Raw genomic sequence first — 16,519 nt, forward strand, 5'->3', positions numbered from 1 at the left:
TTTTCCTCTTACCAAGAGAGATACAGCACAATATCAAAATTTACCTGTTGATCATTCTTTCTGCAGTAATGCAGCAGGGGAAAAAAAAAGTAATTGAAGAGTCTCTGTTCTCTGCTTATCTAAATCTGGATTTGAGTGTCAGGCTTTGTCCATGTCTCAGTTTTCAAAGAATGTCAAGAGTTATATTCCTGCATCAAAGAAGGCTGTTGTTGTTTGAATGTAACTGCAAAGTTTTACATTCTCCCTTGGTAGGTGTTTCCTACCAAAGTCTGTACTTCTCAGGCTTGAGCAACCTTCAAAAAAACTTTCCAGATTTCTCACATTTTCTTCAGCTGTCAAGACTTTTGTGAACAGGAATGCAGAAACAGCTCTCATACAGGTTTCAAATGCCCTGAACTCCACTGCAGTGACTTTGTATGTGATACCCAACATGTGGTATCAGGTATAAGAAACAAGCAAAACACAGATCTGTCTTTCAGCACTCTTCCCTTTGAAACCCCTAGAAATATCCGTGAATGTTGGCTGATTAAGAAGTCTGTTAATTTTTAGGTTTAAATCATGTGTGACGTGTAAAAATTTTCTGTAATATCCTTTTTGCAATATTTGTTAATTACTAAAGTGATAAAGAAGATTTTCTTCTGTGACTAGGGAACTCTGGAGGATCAGATCATCCAGGCCAACCCACTGCTGGAGGCTTTTGGCAATGCTAAGACTGTGAGGAACGACAACTCCTCACGCTTTGTGAGTTCGTTTCAGATTTGTTGGAAGGAAGACATTTAATGCAAGTCTCATTCATTGATTGTCATAACCAATGGTTTGATCTGCTCTGCTTGATAGGGAAAATTCATCCGGATTCACTTTGGACCAACTGGCAAGCTGGCCTCAGCAGATATCGAAACCTGTGAGTTGGAGCAACTCAGTGCAAGCAGAATTGATGCATTTGCAACCTCATATTTCTCAGGAGACTAACAGCACCTCTCTTTTGGTTAGATCTCCTGGAAAAATCCAGAGTCACTTTTCAGCTGTCCAGCGAAAGGAGCTATCACATTTTTTACCAGATAATGTCCAACAAGAAGCCAGAGCTCATTGGTGAGTGCCAGCAGTGCTGGGCTTGGCTCAGTGAGTGCTTTCTCTTGCCACTGTGACCTCCCCAGTTCCACTAAAGGTCACCCACACACCTGCAGATCTCCTCCTCATCTCCACCAACCCCTATGACTTCCTCTACGTGAGCCAAGGAGAAGTCACGGTTGCCAGCATTGATGACAGCGAGGAGCTGCTGGCGACAGATGTGAGTAGAGCAGATGAGACATAAACTTTAAGGAATTTAGAGATTTTAGAGGAGCTAAGATTTTAGTTAGAGATAAGCTTGATTGGAGTTAATTAAAATAAATGGGTAGGCCTTGATGAAGTTAATTATTAGTAGTTAACTAATAATTGATTGCTTGTCAACACAATGTTTGGTTAGCTGGGTTTATAATGAAGAATATAGAAACTGCTAAATAGCTTTTAGGAACATAAGACAATTGTAGGCCTCCTCTGTTCTGAAACAAATTGAAGTTGGGGAATGGGAGTTCTACCAAGGGTTCATTTGTCATTGAAAGGGTAGAAAGGTCAGAATGAGGAAGATTTCATTTACTTCCTCATTTTGGGACCCTTCCCCATGGAAGGGACCACGGACCCATTTCAAGGAACAAGCTATGTATGCTTAGTAGCTTTTGAACTAATTACCGTACAAAGCAGGGAATGGGATGTACCAAAGTGATGAATATGTATTTGTATTTTGGGTACTCAATACTTGTATAGATAAAAGGACTCTGTGATCACCTGTAAACTGCAGTGTGTATTTGGGAGTTATCCCACAATAAACATACACCTTCTAACATTAAACTGTTAGAGAACTTTTGTCCATCACAGTTGGATATCGGTACTAGATCAATATCCATATTTCCTTAATAAATCACAGAGCACAGCAGAGCAGAACAGAGCAGAGCACAGCAGCCCTGCAGCCAGCCCAGCTGCAGCCAGGGGGGCCTGGCCAGCCAGACCCAGCACTGCTGGCCGAGTGCCATGGGACTGGGATGGTTCTGGACACAGCACAGGCAGGGACACAAACCCCACCTGCCCCTTGTGCTTCGGCCTTTGTGCTTTCCCAACCTGCCTGTTGCCCCTGCAGAATGCTGTGGACATCCTGGGCTTCAGCCCTGATGAGAAGGTGGGGATATACAAGCTGACAGGGGCTGTCATGCACTATGGGAACATGAAATTCAAGCAGAAGCAGCGGGAGGAGCAGGCGGAGCCGGACGGCACAGAAGGTAGGGCTGATTGCAGAGTTTGCTTGTGAACTGCACCATCAGAGAGCCAGCAACCCAACCCCACAGGGTGCCCAACTCTCTGAAAATTATTTTCCCTTCCAGAAATTAATTTTTATAAAGATTGTTTCAAGTTTCACAAAGTCTGTAATTTAATTTATGGTCTACAAGGAAACAGAAAGACATACAACTTAAGCTTTGCTGCAGCCCTTTATGCATGGACACAGGATTGTGTTGCAGCTGAGATGTTGCCTTTGGAGCAAGGGGAAAATTCTCCATGACACTGGAGAGAAGCTTCTCTTGATAACACATGAATTTGAGTTGTGCCAAAAGTAGGATCCTTGTAACAGAAACATCCCAGAGGACCAGGACACTTTTCTTTGTCCCTTCTGACCTCGTTTGCTATTTCTGGTCCTAGTGGCTGACAAGGCTGGCTACCTGATGGGTCTGAATTCTGCTGATTTGCTCAAGGCTCTCTGCTATCCCAGGGTGAAAGTCGGCAATGAATATGTAACCAAAGGACAAAATGTCCAACAGGTATACAAACAGCCCATCAGCTTTTCAATTTCTTCAGTGTTCTTTCAAATTTAAAGCTGACTCAACATTTGTTACTGCCGTGGCTGTGCCTCTTACAGGTGTACAATTCAGTGGGTGCATTGGCTAAATCAGTCTATGAGAAGATGTTCCTGTGGATGGTTGTTCGCATCAACCAACAGCTGGACACAAAACAACCCAGACAACATTTCATTGGTGTCCTGGACATTGCTGGCTTTGAGATCTTTGATGTGAGTTACTGCAGGTACACTTGCCCACTGAGGGCTGCTTGAAACTAAATGGCTCTTACTTTTTTGATATTTTGAATTTTTAGTTCAACAGCCTGGAGCAGCTGTGCATCAACTTCACCAATGAGAAACTGCAACAGTTCTTCAACCACCACATGTTCGTGCTGGAGCAGGAGGAGTACAAGAAGGAGGGCATTGAATGGGAGTTCATTGACTTTGGCATGGACCTGGCTGCCTGCATTGAGCTCATTGAGAAGGTGGAAAAAATATTTTCATTGTAGGAGAATACATTTCTTTTATGATAATTGATTTTACTTCAGTCATTCTTGAGGAAATGATGCATTACTGTTGAATTACCTTTTCACATCAAAATAGGCAGCTTATGAAACCAAAGCTTTTGGTACAACAGTTGTCTCTGCACAAACAATGGTTTCCTCAACAATGTAGCTGGGGTGGAAGGGAGAATGCCTACACAATGTTCAATTGATGACTTTAACAACTGCCTTTAAACAGTGAGGTGAACTGTGAGGAGCAGTAATGGCTCCCCTCCCCACCACTTACGTCCTTTATATGTTCATATTTCTCCCAGCCCATGGGCATTTTCTCCATCCTGGAAGAGGAGTGCATGTTCCCCAAGGCAACTGACACCTCTTTCAAGAACAAGCTCTATGACCAGCACCTGGGCAAGTGCAGCAGCTTCCAGAAGCCCAAGCCAGGCAAAGGCAAGGCTGAGGCCCACTTCTCCCTGGTGCACTATGCTGGCACAGTGGATTACAACATCTCTGGGTGGCTTGACAAGAACAAGGACCCCCTGAATGAAACTGTTGTGGGGTTGTACCAGAAATCATCCTTGAAGCTGCTGTCCTTCCTCTTTTCTAACTACGCTGGTGCAGAAGCAGGTAAGTGCCTTTTCAACGATGGCCAATAAGGCAAAAATCAACTAAAGCCTCCTTCTCCTTCTCCTCTCAGAGGTATACTCAAGGCTACCAGCCCCTAAGGTGACCTTGTGTGCATCCAGATATGCCAAAGCTAGGACACCAGCATGCAGAACTGTTGGAAACACCACATTTAAGTGCTGCAGAGAAATAAAGCACAGCAAGTCCAACCCCAAGTGACAGGAGGTGTATGTTTCCTGACTGTGCTGTGAATCACCTGCATGCTTACTCAGCCACTAGACAGGGGCCAAATAAATGTGCAAAGTGCAAGCATTTTATGCTTTTCACTTCTTAGAGTTTTGTTTCTTGAGGGGAACTGGAAGAACAGAAAGGTGACCATGGCATGATTTCGTATCCAGCTGAGAAGTCCTGGTATTGTAATGGAAAAAGAGACAGAGAATAAATTTAGAAGTCCTCTATAAATCTCGATTTAATTGGCTTCACAGTATAGCAACCATGGAAAGACACTGAGCTGCTTGGACTTGCATTTCTGTGACTAAAATTTGCTTCCTGTTGTAACTCAGAATAGAACTGTACTCTTCACTGGGAATATTGGATTAGGAGATTTTTTTATAGAAGATCTCCCTTTACTAAGTGGATGCCCAGTGCTCAGTCTCACATTTTTGATGTCTTTCACCTAATTTATAAAAATTAAAGGGATTGTGTAATAGTGAAAGTAATATGTGACCAGAAGCACAGAGTACACTGTTAGGAAACTTAGGTCAGGCCACACTGTTCCATGCAAGCAACCTAAATCTTGCATTTAGATATCTATATCTATGTCTATGTCTATGTCTATATGTCTATGTCTATGTCTATGTGTATGTCTATATGTCTATGTCTATATCTATATCTATCTATATACATCCTGCATTTATATATATATTTATATTTATAAATCAAATATCCCACACACTGATCAACAACTATCTAGCAGCAGTTCACTAAACTCTCAGGGAGCAGCGTGTCAGTATTTAAAATGAAATATTTTATTGGTCCGTGGCCAAAGGAAGATGAGGCCTATGAAATGTACTGCATATTCTAACTGTTCACCTCCCATCTACTTCTTCCAAGGTGACAGTGCTGGTGGTGGTGGCAAGAAGGGTGCTAAGAAGAAGGGGGGCTCTTTCCAGACAGTGTCTGCTGTGTTCAGGGTATGTGAATTTCTTTTTACAACAGCCATGCTTCCTCAAAATGATCTGATGGCTGGAATACCTATCCTAGAAAAACAGCTGAGAGAGCTGGGGCTGCTCAGCCTGGGGAAGAGAAGATTTCAGTCACATCTTATTCTGGTTTTTCAATATATAAAAGGGGGCTTATCAGAAAGACAGAAAATTACCTTTTACCAGGGGCTGTAGTGACAGGGCAAAAGGCAATGATTTCAAACTGGAAAAAGGTAGATTTAAACTGGATATAATTAAAAAAAATTCACTCTGAGGGTGGGGAGGCCCTGGCACAGGGTTCCCAGAGAAGCTGTGGTTGCCCCATCCCTGGAAGTGTTCATGGCCAGGTTGGATGGGGCTTGGAGCAACCTGGGATAGTGGGACAGAGATGCTGGGCTTGATGACCTTTGAAGGCCTCTTCCAAAACAAGCCATTCTGTGATTCCATAACTCCCAGAATTTAAATCAGGATGCAAAAGTTTGTAACTTGAAGCTGAAGCCCTTGTTTTGTTCTATCCCAGGAGAACCTGAACAAGTTGATGACTAACCTGAGAAGCACCCATCCTCACTTTGTGCGTTGTCTGATTCCCAACGAGACCAAGACACCTGGTAAGTCCACCCTCATGTTCTGAAGACATGGGACTGGCAGGGATTGGCCTGTTAAGCTTCCACACCAACTTCCCAAACAGCTCCTTCTGCATGTGAATCCTTTTGGGAGTTGGCCTGCAAGACAGTAACAAGGGGAGCTTTTTATGTGTTGTCTACTGTGACTGAAAAAATTTGAGCATTACATGGACCATTTACTCAGTTTTGCTTATGTGTGTATCTGCATCTCTGTTTAATGTGTGTACAGAACTGAGGGTGAAAAAGATGGGTTTGATTACAGCTGATAAAATTGCCTGTTGTGGGCAACAGCATTAGAAAATCCCTTGTCTGGATGGCACTACACTGTTCCATCTTTGCCTGCATCCAGTGAGGAGGCTGATGCTGTTGAAGATTTTTCAGTTGGTCTCCTAAAGCACCATCCTGCCATTTCTTGAGAAATGTGGCCTGATGGCTTTGCACAAGCACTGCTAGCCCTTGTGTTCTTAGTAAAATTCACTGATGCAACTCTCTATAACATATACGAATTGAAGGCATGTTCTGTCTGCACTTCCTGCATCTTTGAGAGCTGCTTGAATTAAAAAGAAAAAAAAAAAAAAAGATAGGAGATTATTCTGAAATGCTGATACACATGAAGATTCCCTGGGATAAAAATGGGATCATGATGGATGTATTTTGTTTAAGGTGCAATGGACCATTACCTGGTGATGCATCAGCTGCGCTGCAATGGGGTTCTGGAAGGAATCCGAATTTGCAGGAAGGGGTTTCCAAGCAGAATCCTTTATGCAGATTTTAAGCAAAGGTAGGTCCTCAGCACACAGCTCGGGTGACATGTCTGATGACACTTTCCCAGCGAGACCAGATTAGTGGCGTTGGAGGGAACCAAGGCAATAATTCTGTTCTGAGGTCACCCCAGTGTTCCCCTCTCTGACCAGACCACAGATTTCTCTAAACATCAGAACCAGAATAATTTCTAAACTGAAGCCAGTGCCTGATGACTCAAAGAGATGCCAAACTCTTGCAGTATAATGAGTAAGGTGCCATTACAGACTACTCTTGGAGTCTTCCAGAGTACAGATACAAAGTCAATCCACAAGAGCCTCCTCACAGTGCTCTGTCTCTGCATTGTGTGCCTTTCCATCATCTTTAAAATGGAGACAACTAAACTTGTTCATGGGGGCTCAGTTTCCATAGATTGCTAAATCAGAGCTGTCTGCTGTTATAGTTAAATACATCTGCCATGCTGCACTGGTGTGAAACAGACCCATGATATAAAATTATTCCTATTTTCCTCACCCTCTTTGCAACCAGTTCTTGCAACCTGTCTCACCACAGGTACAAGATCCTTAATGCCTCAGCCATTCCAGAAGGCCAATTCATCGACAGCAAAAAGGCTTCAGAAAAGCTTCTTTCTTCCATTGATGTTGACCACAACCAGTATAAATTTGGCCACACCAAGGTAAAGTCCTTGTTGAAGAGTAGGTACAATTAAGCAAAATATTTGTTTGTTGGAAGTATTTCTTGCATACTAAATCAGCCTTCATGATGATTATAAACAGTCCAACCATTCTGCCCTGGGCAGGGACACCTTCCCCTATCCCAGATTTCTAAAAGCCCTGTCCTACCTGGCCTTGGACACTTCCAGAGATGAGCTAAATTTTCCATAAACTACAGTGGAACAGACATCAAATAACACTGCAATAATATGATTAGCTCACATACAGAGTGACTTGTCATGAATCATATGAACACTGACAGAAAAATTCTCTAGCACTTAAACCCTTCCTTGCAGACATTTTTTTTAAACCACCTTGTACTGCCCTGCATCAGCTGTCAATGGCCATGCATCTGCCCAAGCCTCAAGCTGTTTGACCCTTTATTTTATGTTCCAGGTGTTCTTCAAGGCAGGTCTCCTGGGACTGCTAGAAGAGATGAGAGATGAGAAGCTTGTGAGCCTCATCACTCATACACAAGCTATGTGCAGAGGGTACCTCATGAGAACTGAATTTAAGAAGATGAATGAAAGAAGGTAATGTAAGAAAATGCCAGCAATTGTACTGTGTCAGACCAAAGGTGCATCAATGTAATATATTGTCTCAGGCAAAAAGCTGCCCTTGGGGAAGAACCTTAGAAATTATTGGGCAGCAGAGCAAGTACAAACAATCAGCTCCCTCCTGACAGTCTCACAAATTCTGGCAGGAGCTGTTTAGCATTCAATTCCATAAAAATGCTTCCTTATTTTTCAGAAACTCTTTTTCAGTCTCTGTCTTAAGAATTTCTAATATGGTATTTGCTATTTTGAGTGACCCAAAAAGCATCAAGCAGCTGTTTCCACAATCGACAGTAACTGCCAGATTTGCAGTCCTAGCAGCAGGACTTCAGCCATATCAGTTTTCACTATGGTATTTACCTGACCGCTCCTGTTTTCCTTGAGACTGAGAAAAGCCTCAGAGATTCCCAGTCAATATGGCAGAGAAGTCTGTCTGTTTTGTAGTATTTCTTCCTTGTATATTCAGACAATAGATACTATTCAAGATACTGAGCAAGCCATTCTGCAGCAAGGGCCAAGAAATGACTCTTTAATAAAAACAAGGGAGATGAGGGAAAAAACTTCTTGGCGTAAATCCTGATGATATGTGGAAAATAATCAGAATATGTTTTCAGATTGAGTCTCACCACCCTCATTAACTGGTTTCATATGTTTTCAGAGAATCTATTTATATCATCCAGTACAACATTCGTGCATTCATGAATGTCAAACACTGGCCATGGATGAAGTTGTACTTCAAGATCAAGCCTTTGCTGAAGAGTGCAGAGTCTGAGAAGGAGATGGCCAACATGAAGGAAGAATTTGAGAAAACCAAGGAGGAGCTTGCAAAGTCTGAGGCAAAGAGGAAGGAGCTGGAGGAGAAGATGGTGACCCTGTTGCAGGAGAAAAATGACCTGCAGCTCCAGGTTCAGTCTGTGAGTAACCTCAATTTCCAGATTTACCCCACTTCCTCTTATTCTGCTCTTCTTCTTCTCCTCTTTTCCATTGTCCTCTATAAACAGGCACGTCATGGCGACAAAGCCTCCACTGCTTTGTGTCTGGTCTTGTCCCTTACACCTAAGCAAGCTGCAAAGCAGATACCAAACACTAACACCAGTAAAAATACAGGAGGTTTCAATGCTATCACCAGTGGAAGAATCAGACATTCCACAGTGTATATAATGTGGTGACTGATTCTGGATGAAGTACAAGCTATTTCCACATCTGCTGCCACTACAATATGGAGCTTTTCTGTCAGAGGCAGGACTTAAACTGTGGAAACTGCTTTTCTCTGGAATACTTCTGAACAGAGACTAAAATTGCACTTGTCAGGTTCTAAAAGGTAATAAAATATTACATGGCCAAGAGCAGTCTGGTGCAAGTGGACTTGTCACTTGTTGCCATGTGCTTTCAAATCAGTTCAGTTTCAAAAAAACCAAGCATTGTTTCACTGACCAAGAGTTTTTAATGTCTTTTGTCATTTTTATAATAAATATAATGTGCCTTCAATGTGTTCTGATAGGAGAGTGAAAATCTAGCTGATGCTGAAGAGAGATGTGAAGGACTCATTAAAAGTAAAATCCAGCTAGAAGCTAAAATTAAAGAGCTAAATGAAAGACTGGAGGATGAAGAGGAGACAAATGCTGAACTGACAGCAAAGAAGAGGAAACTTGAAGATGAGTGCTCAGAGCTGAAAAAAGATATTGATGATCTTGAAATGACTCTGGCCAAAGTGGAAAAGGAGAAGCATGCAACAGAGAATAAGGTGACAGAGGAATCAGGGAATTATTCTCCCCCAGAATGTGCTCCCATTCAGCTTGTCAGTTTTGTGGAAAAATGTAGCCACTTATTCATAGAATAAGTTCTATGAATAGAAGTGAGATGTGTCCAATGCATAGGAGAGAGGTATTTTCACTTAATCAGCTGACAGAATTTTTTTCTATTAAGTTTCTTTATCATGTTATCATGGTTTGTTTCAGTTTTAGGGAAAACTCAACATATTTTTGGCTGTGCTTCACACTTGACCATCTCTTTTTAAAGAACATGAATTGCTGAGAAATCACAGCTGTTTTCACAGCAAATATATGCAGGAAAGAGATTCCTTGAGCAAGAGAAACTCAGAGGGCTTTTGTAAATCCCAATGGGAAAAACTTCCAGAGGCAAGGAAAGATCTGGCAGGTTTCACTATAAATTTCGTAGAATAGGGGTGGGGATCAAAAACAGCTAAAGCAAGAATTCCTATCGCTGCAGGACCAGAGAGATGAGACTCTCAGGTATGAGAAATGCTGCTGCCCTCACGGCAATCAATAGAAACATTTTGCAGAGAACATTTTTACTACATCCATGCAAGGATGCAGTCACTGTGTTCTCACTCTGCCATTTCTCAAGGCATCCCCTCATGGGATGGATGCTGGCTGTCTGACAGGTAAAGAACCTCACTGAAGAGATGGCAGCTCTGGATGAAAACATTTCCAAACTCACCAAGGAGAAGAAGGCCCTCCAGGAAGCCCACCAGCAGACACTGGATGATTTGCAAGTTGAGGAAGACAAAGTCAGCACCCTCACCAAAGCCAAGACCAAACTGGAGCAGCAAGTGGATGATGTAAGTAGAAGGTTTTGGGTTAAATACAACTATAACTATAAATGCTGTGACAGATTACAGTACACTAGAAATCTGTAGTTTGGAGTATAAGCAACATCTAAAGCAGACAAGTCAGGTCTAATAATTTCAGCCAATAAGCCACTGCTAATTTACAGGAAATTGTGGAATCCAGCACAACTTTCATGTTAATCACAGGGTATTTCAGCACTGCAGACTTTTGTGATCTGATTTAACTCATTAGCTGAAACAGGAGACCTGTGACAGTTTGAGGTTGCTGCTGCTATTTATATGCACATATACTACAGGAAGTTATAAATACTGGGAATTTGTGTATATTTAGCAGTCTATATGCTAGGAACTGCAGCTACTGGGAAAATTTAACTTGTGTTTTTTCAAAAACTGGTGTTTCAATATTTCATATGTGCACAGTCAAGTTGCCGACACCTCTCTCATGGTGAGAATGCAGCACACATGGAGATGTCCTGGTTATTGTCCTGGTTATTTTCTCTATTCATCAATTTCCAACTTAGTTAGATTTTTAAATCAAGCATAGTTACTTTAAAGTATAATTTATGTATGTCACAGTATGTTTTATGTGTTTTAGCTTGAAGCATCTCTGGAACAAGAGAAGAAGCTGCGAATGGACCTTGAGAGAGCAAAGAGAAAACTGGAGGGTGATCTGAAGATGTCTCAGGATTCCATAATGGATCTAGAAAATGATAAGCAACAAATGGATGAAAGGCTAAAAAAGTATTACACTGACTTATTGTACTCTGAATTCTGAAATTCATGTTTATCTTAACCACACTGAATTTCCCTTCTTGTTCTTTAATAGAAAGGATTTTGAAATTAGCCAGTTGCAAAGTAAAATTGAAGATGAGCAGGCTCAAAGTTCTCAGCTGCAAAAGAAAATTAAGGAGATTCAGGTAAAATGGAGGAGGTATTAATAATTTTAGTGGCAAGCACAAGTTTCTTAGAATTAACTGGTATTTATTCTTAGACCATTTTACAAAAATATTATCCCTCACATGAATAAAACCATTAATATGGGACTCTGGGTGCTGTTCCCATCTCAGCACCCTATAGTAAAAGAAAAGAAGAAAGGATTTTATCAGAAGGCCAGCAAAGAAAGGAATGGTAATACAATCTTGTGACTGACCAGAGTCCCAATACAGCTGGACCTGTGATTGATCATCAAGTAGAAACAACTCACATGGACCAATCAAAGATGCACCTGCTGCATTCCACAGCAGCAGATAATTATTGTTTTTTTTTTTCCTCTGAGGCTTCTCAGGAGAAAAAATCCTGGCAAAAAGATTTTTCATAAAATATGTCTGTGACAAATGACCAATCACGGTTCAGCTGTGTCAAGAGTCTGGAGAGGGTCACGAGTTTTCATGATCATTTTTTGTAGCATTCTGTCTGTATCCTTTCTCTATTCTTTAGGATAGTTTTAGTATAGCATTCTTTTATCTAATATAGTAACATAAAATATTAAATTAACCTTCTAGAAACATAGAATTAGATTCATCATTCCTGATGAAAAATACCCCAAAAAATACTACAGCACTTCTCTTTAGAAACAGAAGTATTAATGGATGTGAATGTTTCCTCTTTATTCCTTAGCGATAACATTACATCTGTCCATCCAAAAGCCCTCTTTTAACCAATTAACTCTCATAGGCTCGGATAGAGGAACTGGAGGAGGAAATCGAGGCAGAGCGCGCGATCCGCGCCAAGTCTGAGAAGCAGAGAGTCGACCTGTCCAGGGAGCTGGAGGAGATCAGCGAGCGCCTGGAAGAAGCAGGAGGGGCCACAGCAGCTCAGGTGGAGATGAACAAGAAGCGTGAGGCAGAGTTCCAGAAGATGCGCCGTGACCTGGAAGAGGCCACGCTGCAGCATGAAGCCACGGCTGCCGCCCTGCGCAAGAAGCACGCGGACAGCACAGCTGAGCTGGGCGAGCAGATCGACAACCTGCAACGCGTGAAGCAGAAGCTGGAGAAGGAGAAGAGTGAGCTGAAGATGGAGATTGACGACTTGGCCAGCAATGTGGAGTCTGTCTCCAAAGCCAAGGTTGCTGCATGGGAAGGAGTATTTGTCGTTGTTAGCGTTGTTCTTCTGAACAAATGGATGAACCGAGGGATTTGTTTCCTGCCTCTTTGCAGAGTAACCTGGAGAAGATGTGCCGAGCTCTTGAAGACCAGTTCAGTGAAGTCAGAGCCAAAGATGATGAACATGTGCGGCTCATTAATGATCTGAACACACAGAAAACACGCCTACAGACTGAGAATGGTAGGTCCCTTGATCAAATGTAATATTCCAGTGTCAGTCCACTGCCTGAATGCCCGTGTGTTTTGTAACATATTCATCACTCGGGGATCTGAACAAAACTCAGAAAGTAGAATCTCCTCCTGGTGGCAGTCATAGAAACCTGCCCAAGGAAACACAAAACCAAACCAGAAGCAGTACTGACAGTCAAAATGATCATGTGAGCTTGTGGTCAGTTCATCTTTTCGTTGACGTCAGCACAGCTTTTCCCATCAGTGGGAATGCAATGACTACTCTCCCTTCAATTTACTATGTTATATCTTGCAATCCCACATGGCTAGCTGCTCTCGTAAATTCGTTTTATGTCTCCTATCTCTGTGTAAAAAACAAAGCCTTTCTCTCGTTAGGTGAACTTACTCGGCAGCTGGAGGAGAAGGAGGCCTTGATTTCTCAGTTAACTCGAGGCAAACACACTTTCACTCAGCAGACTGAAGAGCTTAAGAGACAACTAGAGGAAGAAAATAAGGTGACTTGCTTTAATTTGAATCAACACAATATTTATTTTAAATTTATTTTAAAAGAAATGAGATTTCTCCTCAGAGAAGGGACATCAGAGTAGTGAAAATTTTGAACTTTGCCTTGGAATGCAACACAGTGAGGAGACATTAAAAATTAAATAAGCAAGACAGTTTAAGCCCTTCTCATCATGCATTCTGAAGATCAAAAACATGAGAGAAGTGAAAGAAAGCAGCTCTGTGCCTATAGGCAAAGCAAACAGCAGCAGCCAAAAAAAAGAAAATAGAGCAGCAGTGCTTGCAATTTGTCTGTGGGTGGATTTATTTTGCCTCTGCTTGAAACACCTGGTGCAGATGTGGTTGAAAGGTGTTATCACCCCAGACAAGATGGGCAAGTGTCACAGAAATCTTTTATGAAAAATCCTTTTGCCAGGATTTTTTCTCCTGAGAAGCTGAAAGGCCTCAGAAACAAAATGTAAACAATAATTAACTGCTGCTGTGGAATGCAACAGGTGGATCTGAGATTGGTCTCATGTGGTTGTTTTTACTTGATGACCAATCACAGCCCGGACATCTCGGACTCTCTGGTCAGTCACATGATTTTATTATCATTCTTTGCTAGCCTTCCAATGCCTCCTTTCTCTTTCTTAATACAGTTTTAGTATATCATTTTCTTTTAATATAATATATATAATAAAATTATAAATCAGCCTTCTGAAACATGGGGTCAAGATTCTCATCTCTCCCCTCATCCTGGGGACCCTGAAACACCACCACAGGCAAGCACCCTGTTTAACAACATCAAGCCTGAGACACAGAATGCCTAATGTTATTCATTTTGCTCCTTCTGTTTCTCTAGCAACTGCAGCACATGGACAGGGAGATATGAATATTTTATCAGACTAGAGGAAAAATACCCAGTCACAAATTATTCGTGTTCTGACGACTTGTTTCATTTTTACTGCCAAGGCCAAGAATGCCCTGGCCCATGCCCTGCAGTCCGCTCGCCACGACTGTGACTTGCTCCGGGAACAATATGAGGAGGAGCAGGAGGCCAAGGGGGAGCTGCAACGAGCCCTGTCCAAGGCCAACAGTGAAGTGGCCCAGTGGAGAACCAAATACGAGACGGACGCGATTCAGCGCACGGAGGAGCTCGAGGAGGCCAAGTATGTGGAGGAGTGGCTTGGAGCAAGTAGAAGGATATTTAAGCATAATGAAGGCAGAGCTGAAGGAAACCAGAATATATTTGTAGTGGAAATTTGCACAGCAGTGTGCATTTTAATGTATTGGAAGTGAAAAGGGGGGTAAGTGGAAAAGTAGGGGTGGAGGCTTAGGGGTGTCCGCATAAAGGAGGATTCCAGTGCACTGAGTTAATCATAGTAGTTGAAAGAGCACATCCTTTACCCTGTCAGTATTGAAAGCATATTTTTGGTCCATCTCCACATTGGTACCGTTCTTATCCTCTCAATCTATGCACCACTTCAGACTGCTGTGCCACCCCCAGGCTCCTGCCACCACAGCATTATATATTGCTCTCTGTGCCCATCTTCCCCATTCCAAACTCCTTCCATGTCCATTTTCTGAGAAGGTCAGAATTTTCTTTTCCTCAGAGCTGAATGTCCCATCCTGCAGGAAGAAGCTGGCCCAGCGCCTGCAGGAATCAGAGGAGCAGATTGAGGCTGTCAATGCAAAATGTGCTTCACTGGAGAAGACAAAGCAGAAGCTGCAGGGGGAAGTGGATGATCTCATGATTGATGTGGAGAGGTCACATGCAGTCTGTGCAGCATTCGATAAAAAGCAGAGAAATTTTGATAAGGTTTGTTCAAAAGACCATGCCAGATCTAAACACCATTAGATATCTGATAGGACAAGACAAATTCTGAAATTATCAAAGTTCTGCACTCACATTAAAATAAACTGCATCTTGCCCAAAGCAAAATTATGGTAAGGACCCCATAGTGGGACATATGGCAAAGTCATTGTATAAGTAACCTCAGGTGACCACAGAAAATAATAAATCCACCTTCTGATAATCTTAAAAACATGAAGTCTTCACAAGGGAGACTCGTCAAGCAGACTGAGTACTCACATGCAAGCTAAGAAGCCCCAGTGCTAGTCTGCCAGCCTCAGACTCATGGAAAGTTCCAGCCTTCAGTGCCCTTACTAACATTTAAAAGAATCTGCACTGTTGGACCAAGTGATGCTGCACAGCCCTGTGTCTTGGCATACCCTTGTGTGAGTGAGAACACTGTGCAAAAAAAGGATCTTACAGGTCTGTGTATCAAAGTGAGGAGAGAATTGGTAAAGAATGACCTTTCTTGGTGGGCTTGGTCCAGGACTGACTCCTGCAACACAACCAAGCCTCACACATCCTTATTCAGACCAAATACATTATGTTCAGGCTGGTGTCAAACCAAACTCCTTCCTGACAGCTTGGGGCATGCACTAGTGTTGGTTGAAGAGGCAAATTTAGGTAAATCTCACCAAAACAACCAGGGCATGCATCACAGGAAGTTATTGTCACAGGCAGAGAACAGTCCAAAGCAAGAGACCATTAAGATAGGCCAGGCCTCTTGGGTTCTTGTCTATAAAGGTGCAGAGAAGGAGTGTGTGTCAGAATGGGTCATTCTCCTTCTGTCCCTCCAGATCCTGGCTGAATGGAAGCAGAAGTACCAGGAGAGCCAGACTGAGCTGGAGGCTGCCCAGAAGGAGTCGCGCTCCCTCAGCACCGAGATCTTCCGCATGAAGAACGCCTACGAGGAGATGCTCGACCAGGCCGAGACTGTCAGGAGGGAGAACAAGAACCTCCAGCGTGAGTTCATGTGTCTGTCACCTGGATTCACTGTGAATTTCTGGACTGCCAGAGCTCTGCCTCTTCCCAGGGTTTTGTTCTTTATCATTTTCCCACAAAGGTGGTGACTTCCTTTCCTGTTCAGCTGATCATAAAGTCACCTGCAAGCACACACTTCCACCTCTACAACATCCTGCTCCCTCAGGATGTTCCCCCTTCTTCACACCATCATAATCCTCTGCAGGGATGAGGACCAAGTTAACTGAATAGACAGAAATTATGATGATACTCAGTTTTTTTTCAGATTGCTTCACTCACTGCTGCTAGAAAAAAATCAGTCTGTCTCCTGATTATTGGAGGACCATGCAGCTGTGCCACAATGGGTTGGCATTTAATAAGCAAACTAATTATAGAAAGGAAATACAACTCAGATCCTTTTTGTGAACTGAGTGATCACTGGGAATTATCTGAGCATAAAGAGATCAATCAAACATGACTGTCTTTGGAGATGTAATTTCACTAC

At 42.5% G+C, this 16,519-nt stretch overlaps 1 protein-coding gene across 1 annotated transcript in view; it reads left to right on the forward strand.

The window, feature by feature from the left end:
• LOC131092207 (myosin-13) overlaps positions 1-16,519 on the forward strand; it is a 28,438-nt gene that overhangs the window by 4,108 nt on the left and 7,811 nt on the right. The window contains exons 6-30 of the mRNA XM_058038807.1: positions 649-741; positions 838-901; positions 991-1,089; positions 1,185-1,288; positions 2,174-2,312; positions 2,728-2,846; positions 2,945-3,094; positions 3,178-3,348; positions 3,681-3,990; positions 5,101-5,180; positions 5,710-5,797; positions 6,476-6,593; positions 7,127-7,250; positions 7,684-7,820; positions 8,500-8,755; positions 9,343-9,585; positions 10,246-10,422; positions 11,027-11,172; positions 11,258-11,348; positions 12,106-12,495; positions 12,588-12,714; positions 13,098-13,216; positions 14,175-14,371; positions 14,838-15,021; positions 15,852-16,017. Of these exons, the coding sequence (XP_057894790.1) occupies positions 649-741; positions 838-901; positions 991-1,089; positions 1,185-1,288; positions 2,174-2,312; positions 2,728-2,846; positions 2,945-3,094; positions 3,178-3,348; positions 3,681-3,990; positions 5,101-5,180; positions 5,710-5,797; positions 6,476-6,593; positions 7,127-7,250; positions 7,684-7,820; positions 8,500-8,755; positions 9,343-9,585; positions 10,246-10,422; positions 11,027-11,172; positions 11,258-11,348; positions 12,106-12,495; positions 12,588-12,714; positions 13,098-13,216; positions 14,175-14,371; positions 14,838-15,021; positions 15,852-16,017 (3,892 nt within the window). The remainder of the gene's footprint in view (positions 1-648; positions 742-837; positions 902-990; positions 1,090-1,184; positions 1,289-2,173; positions 2,313-2,727; positions 2,847-2,944; positions 3,095-3,177; positions 3,349-3,680; positions 3,991-5,100; positions 5,181-5,709; positions 5,798-6,475; positions 6,594-7,126; positions 7,251-7,683; positions 7,821-8,499; positions 8,756-9,342; positions 9,586-10,245; positions 10,423-11,026; positions 11,173-11,257; positions 11,349-12,105; positions 12,496-12,587; positions 12,715-13,097; positions 13,217-14,174; positions 14,372-14,837; positions 15,022-15,851; positions 16,018-16,519) is intronic.

The sequence above is a fragment of the Melospiza georgiana genome, chromosome 21 (assembly GCF_028018845.1).
Source record: "Melospiza georgiana isolate bMelGeo1 chromosome 21, bMelGeo1.pri, whole genome shotgun sequence".
Lineage (NCBI taxonomy): Eukaryota > Metazoa > Chordata > Aves > Passeriformes > Passerellidae > Melospiza > Melospiza georgiana.